The sequence below is a fragment of the Meleagris gallopavo genome, chromosome 20, assembly GCF_000146605.3.
Source record: "Meleagris gallopavo isolate NT-WF06-2002-E0010 breed Aviagen turkey brand Nicholas breeding stock chromosome 20, Turkey_5.1, whole genome shotgun sequence".
Taxonomy (NCBI): Eukaryota; Metazoa; Chordata; class Aves; order Galliformes; family Phasianidae; genus Meleagris; species Meleagris gallopavo.
Window position 1 is genome coordinate 5,113,984 of NC_015030.2, and position 10,497 is coordinate 5,124,480.

Sequence of the window (10,497 nt, forward strand, 5' to 3'; positions counted from 1 at the left end):
TGTTTCCACTTTCAGTATCTGAGTCATAAAAAGAGCACTGTCACAATTTTACAGCTGCACGTACCCGGACCAGGATTTCTGTTGTTAGAATGTTCCCTCAAACAGCACTTCCTTCATAGTTCATCCAAGCTACATCTCCAACCAGACCAAAGGCAACGTACAGCAGCCTATAAAACACCTCCAAGCTGAGCAGAAATTTGGTAGCTTGAGATCAGGACACCTAGAAATTAAGTTTTAACAGAAAACTCCAAACACTCCAAAAATAAATTTTTCAACCCTGCTGTTTAATGCACTAGGTATAACAACATTTATTATTATTATTATTAAAAAGATGAACAATAACATCTGTAGTCAGTTGCCAGGCCAGTCAGGGCTGGACCCAAATTCTCAGCTTACCTTATGGATAAGATGAATGCAAAGCTGCAATGACTTCAGAAAAAACAGTGCATGTCTCCTTTCATTAACATAAAACACATACACACACACCTGGGCTGCCAACTTTAAACCCTTTATAAAAGGAAAATGGGAATAAATGCACTTGCAGAGCAGCACCTGGATTGACTGTTTTAAGCTCTGCTCCAAGATCTGCATGGTATTCTATGGCATTTATCTATGCTGTCAGAAGTGCTGCACGTGTTGGGAAATCATCACATATTATGGCAGTATGAGCAGAGCAGCAGCATTTACACAAGGAAGAGATTTACTTCTATGGTAAGGTTGAATCCCAAAGCCAGGTCATGCACAAGTGGAAACACATCAGGAAATAGTCTTTGAAAACAGAGACCAAAAGAGAAAAAACATGGATCTACGTACACGTAACACCCTAAAATAAAAGCCTGAGACTGAATGCATGGAAACAGTGCCACATGTTTAGGTGTATGTTAAAAAAAAAAACAACAACAAAAAACCCACTGAGAGTTTCTCAAAAGATTTCATCTCCAACCAGAACTCCAGTTCCATAATTGAGAGCAACATACTTCAAAGAGTTTATTTGAAATAAAGAGAAAGCACAGCATTGCTCAGAAACAAGGCAATACTTTCCTACCAGTGAAATTCATCTCAGATCACTCCCGCCCGTTCAGCTTAACACTACCTGTTTTTTGCAGCTCAGAAACAAGAAAACTAACAGCAGCTGAACCAACCTCAAATCAGCATCTGTATAAATAATCTGCCAACACTCTATGGAGTGACTGATAAAGGAGAAGGAAGGGAGAATTCTAGTAAACCTGAAATGATGACCCATTGCAGGGACGCCGTTTTGAGAAAGATTTTCTTTTCAAGGAGAACTGAAGTTATTGGAATATTCATATTATTCACCATCAGCCCTGACCCTCTCAATCCAAGCACAAAGTGAGGGAGGCAGGAACAGTTTGTGAAGCTCAGCAGTTTGTGGGTGTGACACTGGACAAAGTCCCAGAGGGACCATTTCTTTTGGTAATGCATGAAGTTTATCACATGTTGGTGCTCATTCTGGACTGGCTGTTAGCTGGAGTAAGTTCCCCTTGGCTACCTTCTCTCGGAGGAGACTGCAACAAAAAGACCAAAACACATCCTAGTTAGTGATATCCCTCATGTTCTTTCAAACAGAGCAAAGGAAACACAGGTGACAACAAGCAGGGTAACAGCAGAAGATGAGTATATCCTCAAATTCATAGTGACAAATTTGCAAAAGCTTTTGTTTACAATTTCTACAGTTCAAGTTCACAGTTCCTATACAAGTCGAACCAGAAGCTTTAAACCACTCTTTGTTTCCTGCATACAAGATGCTGCTGGCTGCTGAAGTTGAATCTTATCTGGCACTTGGTTATCACAGAGATGAATGTACTACAGAACTGAATACGTTCTGTGTCCTATCCTCCCTACTGGCATTCTTTGCATCCTGGAAGGAATACTGCAAACAATTCATGCATTGTTTTATTTCCTCTACTAAAAAAGTTGCTTCAAGTTTCTTTGGTTTTGGTAAGATAAAAGGTATGTGCATCATGAATTGGGCAGAATGAATTGGAATCAACTCAAGCACATTAACTTCAAAGGACATTCTGAATCGTACCAGCAGTTCAGTGTACTGGCTAGAAATTCTTGTTTCTTCTTCTCATTTCATATTTGATATCATCACGATTTGTTCACCCATGACAACAGTTAATCCACTCCCCTGCTGATGTATCAACCTCAACAGTTTCTGGGGAAAATAATAATGCTAACTGTACCCCTGCCCTGAATCCTATGTACCACGGCCATACCTTGACGTGTATCTGGTTGCGCAGCACTGCAGCTCGCAGGATCATGGCTTTGGCACGTCGCTGGAACTCTTTGCCCATGAGTAAAGACTTCTCAAAAGTTGTGCTGCGCTGGTCTACATCTCGAGCATAAAGAATCTGCAACCAACACAGACACTGTATGCAGGAGCTACAACAGGGCTCCCATAGCAGGAAGCCCTTTCTGCACTGTGGAACAAAGCCGGTGTATCACAGAGACTGGAGATCAGCCCTACTGAAAACACCATTCACAGTGGATGAATGCAATTTCAAAGTATCCTAGGAAGAGAGAATTTTTCCAATCTTAGGACAGCTGTTCAATCCACAATCTGCGGCTCAGATGCACTCACCTTACTGTGCGAGTCTATTCGGGCATTGATCAGCCCCTCCAAAATCAGCTGAGTAAGTTCATCTTCCAGAGCAGCCACTGTGGTATTAAAAGCAGTCGCCATCTTGTGCATATCTGCTGACACATAGGGGCTGAAGTACTAGGAATAAGAAAATATTCAGTTACCAAGGGGACTCCCCATCCTCTGAAACACCGTAGAAAAACAGTGACACAGAGATGGCCTATCTCACTGCTTATCCACCTCTTAGGATTACAGCAACAATTACCTGAATTAGGGCACGATTTCGAATTTGAGTATAAAGTGTCCTGACATGAGGTGCAAGGTACATATCCAGCAGCAGGTTGTCCTGTGCAAAAACACACATCAGAAGCTCAGGCACAATGTAGAAAAAATACATTATTCCTATGTTCTTAAAAATATAAATATACTTAACTCCAAAGAAAAAACAAAAAGCAAAAAGACAAGAATGAACGAGAGAATTTGCAATCTACCAAAGAACTCAATACACGTTTAAAAAACTGCATAATTTCTCCTCACCATCTGCACCTAAACTACTCTCTGTTTCCATCTACCACGTCAGGAGGTAGAAGACACCACAGAAAAGATGAACAGGAAACACTTAGTTACTGCTTCTCACAAAAGACACGGGGAAGGAAACTGTTGGAGTCTATTCTTGCACCTCTCCCCTGCAACTCACCTTCATCTCATCCAGCATCTTCAGGCATGAAGCATATTTAGATTCATAAAACTTGAAGATGATGTCACGAACCTGTGGCTCCAGCTCCAAAAACAATTTGAAGGAACTACAGATAAACATGGCAGCGATCAGAGCTTGAAACCCACCACTTCTCACCCCACAACCTCATCACTCCAAAGTGCAAGATCACAAATTCCAACTATCATCTGGGCATTCCAAGAACTGACTCCCTAACAGACCAGAGAGCCCCTGTGCAGGAGGGCTGGGAGCCTGGGAGACAGAGATGTAACATCAGAGCTGTGGTAAAAGAAGCCAGAATTTGATCAAACCAAGTAGCAGAAATCGAGAACTCAGAATTGAGCTATACAACCAGAAAACAGAGGCCACATCTGTGTGTGCAGAGCACTGTGTGCTAGCCAGCTTTGTGACCCCTTGCAAAGCACAGCCTTACTCTGAACACAGCACACACAATGCAAACTCAGTATACAACAGCCTTGGGAAGATGATCTATCTTAAGTGTGAGAGACCTTCAGAATGCACACTGCTTCTCAGTTCTCCCCCACTTCTCCACCCCACCCCTGGGACCTCGTCCCACGATTCAGCCAATAAAACAGTCAGGGTAACAATCCTTTTTCCACATCACCTTCAAATCATTGCTTCCATGTCCTTAGTTGTAATGAATTCAGCAGCACAGTCATTCAATCTATGACACACAAATATTTATTTTTCCAAAGCCTGTAATTCTATTAACCTCACATCTGTCATAGTTTGAATACATTTTAAGTTGTATTAACTGTTAAGCTCTATTATGATTAGCATAGAACTCATATCAAGGTAAACGGTCCAACAGCTGCCTCTGACAGGACTCCATCACTCTGAGTACTTGACCTGGGCCACTAATGGTGACAGGAAGCAGGGCAATGCATATGTTGGATTTGACTGAGGTTCGAAATTTCTGTTAGAGCACCAGCTATGATTAACCACTGCGTTTTGCCAGGGAAACTTCACCTAACACTAAAGCCAAATCACAGTTCAGTTATTCTGTCTCTCCAGTATGAGAGCTACTAGTCTTTCCAGAACCCATACTCAAAGTGCCATACCTACAAAGGATGTCCCGTGGCTCCTGACAAAGCATCACCCACCTGCTGGAGATAACATTCCTCTGCAGTTCCTGACGATCAAAGGTAGCGAGGGCACAGAGACCACCATACACAGCTACATTGCTAGGAGATAACAGCTAGAGAGAGAGATTGAGAGAGCACCTCTGAATGGCAACACTGTGACTGACTAATGAAATGGCAGAAGGTTGGAATTAAGTATTCTACTCTAGGCCTTTTCTTTACCCAATAATGAGATCATTTGCCAAACGCAGTGGAAGCACAGCACGCTCTCAGGTATTCACCAGAAGCTGAGCTGTGACTGTCCACTGCTAAGAGCAGAAGTCAATTCCAGCAGCCAGTCTTTTGATCGGGTATGGCAGGTACACAGATTTCACAGACAATACCTACATGACCTAAAGCAGCCCATTCAGAGCACGCAAGGCCAGAGTTATTTGTTCAGTTGTGGTTTTTTGGGGCTTTTTTTTGTTTTTTTTGTAAGAGATTGTTCACAGTATCACCAAACCATACAGGAGTGCTGTGAGGATAACCACAGTACCTGAATTTTACAAACTACTATTTAGAAGAATTACATTCCCTCCAAGCCCATGCAGCTCCCTCATGGTCCTCACCTCAGGGAAATCACAGTGATCAAATGATGCCAACAAGAAGCACTTTGCTGCCTGTTTGTATTTCCGTGCAGCTAGTTCAGCCAAGCCTGGAAATGAGGAAAAGATAATTCTCTGTTTATGATAGAATACAAATTAACCAAAAAAAAGTGTGAAATCTCTCACTGTAAAAACTGTAAAAGGGAGTAGAACATGCACCCCTAGAGTTGCTAATGCCTTCTCTATTGAAGTGAAGCATGATTCTCAGACAGTAGCCAGCATCCTTTAAAATACATAAATGAGAGTTCCATCTCATTAAGCTTTATTAAATTTTGCATTTCTAGTAAGAAAATAAAGTTTATCGGATATGAGAGGATAAAATAAATCAAGCATATTCTGTTGTTTAAGATTCCTACAGACAGAAAAGAAGAAAACCAGGCATAAAACAAAAAAAACAGAGGAAACTGAAGGACTTGCTCACCTGCTGCACATTTCAGCTTAGTGAGAATTGCTTGTGTCTGGCTGTCTCTTTCTCCTCTTTGCTACAGGATGAAAAAAAGCAGTAGTGAACAAGCAGCTTGAAAACCATTTTGATTATATCCTTGAGATATTTCACCTTAGTAACTGACTTGCAAATCTCAACTGCAAGATAACTTCACCTATCAATCTCAGGAAACATGGAACAAACTGAGGACAAGAAGTCTCTCTGCTTTTGCCATGAGCAAGATTTCATTCATGCGTATCATGGGAGATAATTAACAATGAATCTCAAAAGGAATAGTATAGGAGACAGGGAGTGACTGGATAAGAGGAAGAATAGACTGTAAGATGAAGGAAGTCTTAGAGGAAACAATTCGTAAAAGAGAGAATTGAATAAACTATTTTACAAACTTTGGAGACAGAAAACAAAGGGAAAATTCATGCAAATTAAAAAGCAGGACCTTACTTCTGCAATTTCTGGCGTAGACTCAGCCTTGCTCACATAGCTCAGAACATGAGACCAGTTTTGGAGGTAGACACTGACCTGCAGAGAGCCAGGAACAGCATAGAATAGGCATGAGTAAATGGTGTTTATCACCAAGTAATATACTTGTGGACATGAAAGGTGCAGGTGGGCTCCATAGCAGATGTCAGGACTCCACATACCACTCCCTGCAGGCCTTCCTACCTTGATGACATTGAGACACATGTTGATCACATGCTTAGCACTGGTGCAGTAATCCCGGGCTCGTGAGTAACACTTGAGAGCGTTGCTGAGGTCCCCACAGTCAAGGTAATGATCACCTAAATCATCGTGGCCTCTCCTGGAGCACAGAATTAAAATAGTAATGAACTGCGTGCTTAGAAAGAGCAGGGGAAAAAAGGGATACTGAGTTTGTTCTGAACAAGTAACTCAGTACACTGACCTAAGGCACTGAATGCAGCTGACATTCCGTGTTAGGTGCCTGGAGGAGCAAAATGCTCTTCCTTGCTCCAGCAGAGCCTTCTGCATCTCACCTGATACTCTCTTTGATGGAGTTCCCTTTGTAATTTTTCAGATCTGTGTCAAGTTTCTCCAGTTTAAGAAGAGCTTTTTTGCGTGTAGCTTCAACCCAAGCTGTGTCAAGAGGAGGAGGTTCAATTCCACTATCAGGGACAGCATCAGGTGTATTCTGCAGCTCTCTGAAAGAGTTTGATCTGATTAATACCCTGCAAACTTTTCTGAACAAATACCTGAAAAGTACCTGCCACTGTTTCCCTAAAAACAGTACCACCACATGCACCAAAGAGAGCAAAGAGAAAACAAAGGCAGTGGAGAACGAAAGAAACAGAGAGAAAGAAAGAGAGAGGCAAATATTTAGATGAGATTTTAATTCATTAATACAAGAACATCTGTGGTTTTAGACTGAGAAAGGGGAGGTTTAGGTTGGATATTAGGAGGACGTTTTTCACCCAGAGGGTGGTGAGGCACTGGAACAGGTTGCCCAAGGAGGCTGTGGATGCCCCATCCCTGAAGGCATCCAAGGCCAGGCTGGATGTGGCTCTGGGCAGCCTGGGCTGCTGGTTGGTGACCTACACATAGCAGGGGGTTGAAACTGGCTGATCACTGTGGATCTTTTCAACCCAGGCCAGTCTGTGATTCTATCATCTAGAATAACCTTCAATTCCATAATTTGCCTAGGAAGTGTTCATTAATACCTGAAGCAGTTGCAAGGATTAAACTTCTCTCCGTATCTACCTGTAGCCCTTTAAAACACTACGACTTCAGAATGAGATAAGATGTCTAAGGAACATTTTGGCACTACACATGTAAAGTTCTCCACAATTAAACACCTGTCTTCAGTGAAAAAGCTCCACAGGCCTGCTGTGCTCTCAGTACCTGGTGGCCTCAGACAGCTTCCTGTGGATTTCTTCATACACATCAACATTGAAAGTTCTCTGGACAAATGACAGAGCCATCTTGAGAGCTTCCACCCGCAGCTGTGGGCAGTGGTCAGCAATAAACTGCAGCCGCTCAATCCTCATCAGACCGCTGTAACTGGATGCATATTGCTCCAAGTCCTGCAGACAGAGCTCAGGCTTAGAAGGCAAAGATGGCAACACTGAATTAAGACACTACAACATGACCCACACAGGATTTCCTGCAGTCTTGCCTCCTACATGGAGACCAATATGATTCAGAGATAGAAGAAGTCGGGTAATGTTATTCCATTTCTCCTTTCTTCAAGTGTAAGTCAATTGTAATGTACTGCAAATTCAGAAGAAATAAATATTTATTTTCTGTAGTGCTACTGCTAATTAAAGCTGCTCAGTTAATAACCTAACCTGTTAATAATTTTGTCAAGATGCCATCATTTGAACTGAATTTCCCTAAATCAGACACAGCTCTTCCTTTAAAAAAATCACTTCCAAATGACAATTTGCATTCTTTTGCTCTTAAAATATCTCCTTTGAGAACTATAAGGACCTCTTACTCCTGAGGAAGGATCTGAGGTTTAAATCCTGAATATGTAACAATTGTTAAGCCCAGCCCAGAGCTCAGGCTGCCTGTCCACGCTTAATGTACATCCCATATCATGTCCATTTAGGCATCCCCACGTGCCTGATGTGCTATTGATGTTAGGGCATCATTTTCTAACATGATTCTTGCTTGATTCAGTGCCAAGACTTATCTTGCTCTGAGACTGAAACAGGACTGCACACACAGCAAATCTGGCTTTAGAATTCCTGCTTTATCAGATGAAGAATCCAAAAATACAAAGGCAGGAGCATTCTTTCTTCCACACATTCATGTGTGATGCTGCGTAACACTGCTGTAACCATGCAGTAATTTCATTTCACTCCTCAGTTATTTGAGCATCAGAAGGGAATTATGGTTTTTCACATCACACAGTTATGGTGAAAATAAAACCACTAAATTTTGTGGAATGCTTAGATGTTGCAGCAGTAAGAAAGGCAAGAAGGTTGCAACACAATCACTCCCATCTCTTTAGCTTCAGAACTGAACTGAAAGGCCAGAAATCAAACAAGGTGCCAGGCCACAAAAAAAAAATATATACATCTGTGCAATAAAGAGTGAATGATCACATGAAGGAAATCACAGAAGGGCTCATCACTATTCCTACCCCACTGTGCATAAAGGAAATGCATTCATCTCTAAATAACAATTTGACAAAAGGGAAAATGAAGTTTCTTAGAAAACTGAAAGGAAGAAGCTACATCAGAAATGCAGTCCTTCAGCCCACAACCAGCACCTACCAGAGTGGGGTTTTCCACCACATAGTTGATATCAGGTGCATTTTGTTGGTCTTCTTGAGGATCCACATCGATCTGCATGGGCTCCACTGCACCCTAGAACAGCAAAACGTGGTCAGACCTGGTTGTTTCCTGCTCAAATTAATAAGCTGTGACTGGATGTATTTGGTGAAACACAAACCAAATTTTAGTAATGGAAAGAAGAAAAAAAAAACAAACCAACAAACCCCACAACCTCAACTCTTAGAAAGGTTTAGGACTTTTCTCTGCCAACACTGCTGCTCAGAATGAAGCTTTTTCTAAATAAGCTCACCATTGACACAGAGCATTTGACTTGGTTTGCTAGATCATCAAACAACAAGCTGAAGAAATCAATAAATCTGATTCTACAAAGCACCTCAGGGATGCATGCTAAATTCCACATTACACTGCATTTCTCTGCCTTGTGCAAGAGCAGGCATTAACACTCAGCTCATGAAGCTCAAAACAGTAAAGAAGAGTACTCACAAAAACTCATCAGACCCTCTGAAAGCTGCTTTAATGCTTAGAAGTAAAACTTTGAGGTGGGGGGGAAGAGAAGACAACTGTTACACATTATAAAGTCTAAAGAAACATGAAGAACACAATGGAGACACTGGAAAAATGAATCTGCACTGTGAAAATCTGCCATCTCTTGAATTATCCTGCTGCTGTTGTCAGAGTGCAGAAGAGCAGCACAGCTCAGACTGCTAAGTAGCAAACATGTACATATCTCAGCACTGATGGAAAGCCTCCTAAACCCTGAAGCAAAAATAAATGAAGTTTAGATGAGTTGGTTTCCTACTTTGCTATTTTCTCCTTGAAGGAAAGAGAGGGGGAGCCCAAAGGAAAGTCTGATTGTTCAGCAACTCAGAAAAAAACGGTGCATAAAGCCATTTAAGTCACTGTACTATTACTTTTTTTCCATTTGCATCCATCTTTTTTTCTTTTATCACAACAGTAAGGTTGCTTTTTTTACACTGCACTTGCCTGGCATAGCAAAAATCTGACCCTGACACCTTAGGGATCACTATTATGGAAACTACCAATAACTGCAGCTGGAGAAACCCAAAGATTTATACAGAACCACGGCATGGCCCGGCTTGGAAGGGATCTCAAGGATCACCAAGCTCCAACCCCCAGGCAGAGGCAGAGCTGCCAACCTCCACATTTAATACCAGCCCAGGCTGCCCAGGGCCCCATCCAACCTGGCCTTGAACACCTCCAGGGATGGACGGGGCATCCACAGCCTCTCTGGGCAGCTGTTCCAGCACCTCACTGCTCTCATAGCAAAGAACCTCACTAAGCTGGCAGGTCACCACTCCACCTTCCTCCTAAACTCCCAGGCACAGAAAACCACAGCAAGTCCCACTCAGACACATACACTCAGACGCTTTCAAGCTAAGCCTTCATTTTGAAAGGAAGAGAGAAGGCTTATTTAAGAAATCCGCACAATTTAAATAGAAAAAAAAAAGATGCTCTCTCGCCACAATTCTGAGCCCACGGGAGCGTCGTGTGGGCAGGAACCTCGTAACGCAACGAACGGGCCGCAGCCTCCCGCAGCACCTGGGAGGAAGGCGCTACCGAAGTACCGGAGCTGCCCCGGTGCCCGTTGAGGGATGGAAGCCGGGCGACTCGCGGTGCGGACACAGAAGGGCGCCGAGTCCCTTCGGGTTCACCCGCGTTCCGCAGCGCCCTCCGCTCCGCTCCGCTCCTCTCCGCCCGCCGCTCCACGGC

General features: G+C 42.8%; 1 protein-coding gene across 1 annotated transcript; it reads right to left on the reverse strand.

Moving 5' to 3' along the window:
- Positions 1–263: 263 nt before the first annotated feature.
- GPS1 (G protein pathway suppressor 1) lies at positions 264–10,426 on the reverse strand. Its single transcript, XM_003211462.4, has 14 exons — positions 10,327–10,426; positions 8,746–8,838; positions 7,367–7,548; positions 6,505–6,669; positions 6,176–6,311; positions 5,954–6,031; positions 5,489–5,549; positions 5,032–5,117; positions 4,445–4,539; positions 3,303–3,408; positions 2,871–2,951; positions 2,606–2,743; positions 2,241–2,375; positions 264–1,526 (listed from the first exon to the last, which is right to left on the reverse strand). The coding sequence occupies exons 2-14, from the start codon at positions 8,821–8,823 to the stop codon at positions 1,452–1,454; spliced, it is 1,416 nt and encodes a 471-aa protein (XP_003211510.1). The 5' UTR covers positions 8,824–8,838; positions 10,327–10,426; the 3' UTR covers positions 264–1,451.
- Between the last annotated feature and the right edge of the window lie 71 nt (positions 10,427–10,497).

Bases quoted from the DNA above. Each gene is read 5' to 3' on its own strand.
- GPS1 (XM_003211462.4), bottom strand. From the start codon at position 8,823: ATGCAGATCGATGTGGATCCTCAAGAAGACCAACAAAATGCACCTGAT. The intron at 6,032-6,175 runs GTAGGAAGGCCT...GGCTCTCTGCAG, and splicing joins TGTGTCTCAATGTCATCAAG to GTCAGTGTCTACCTCCAAAA. The intron at 1,527-2,240 runs GTATGGCCGTGG...TTTTTGTTGCAG, and splicing joins GCAACCAGATACACGTCAAG to TCTCCTCCGAGAGAAGGTAG.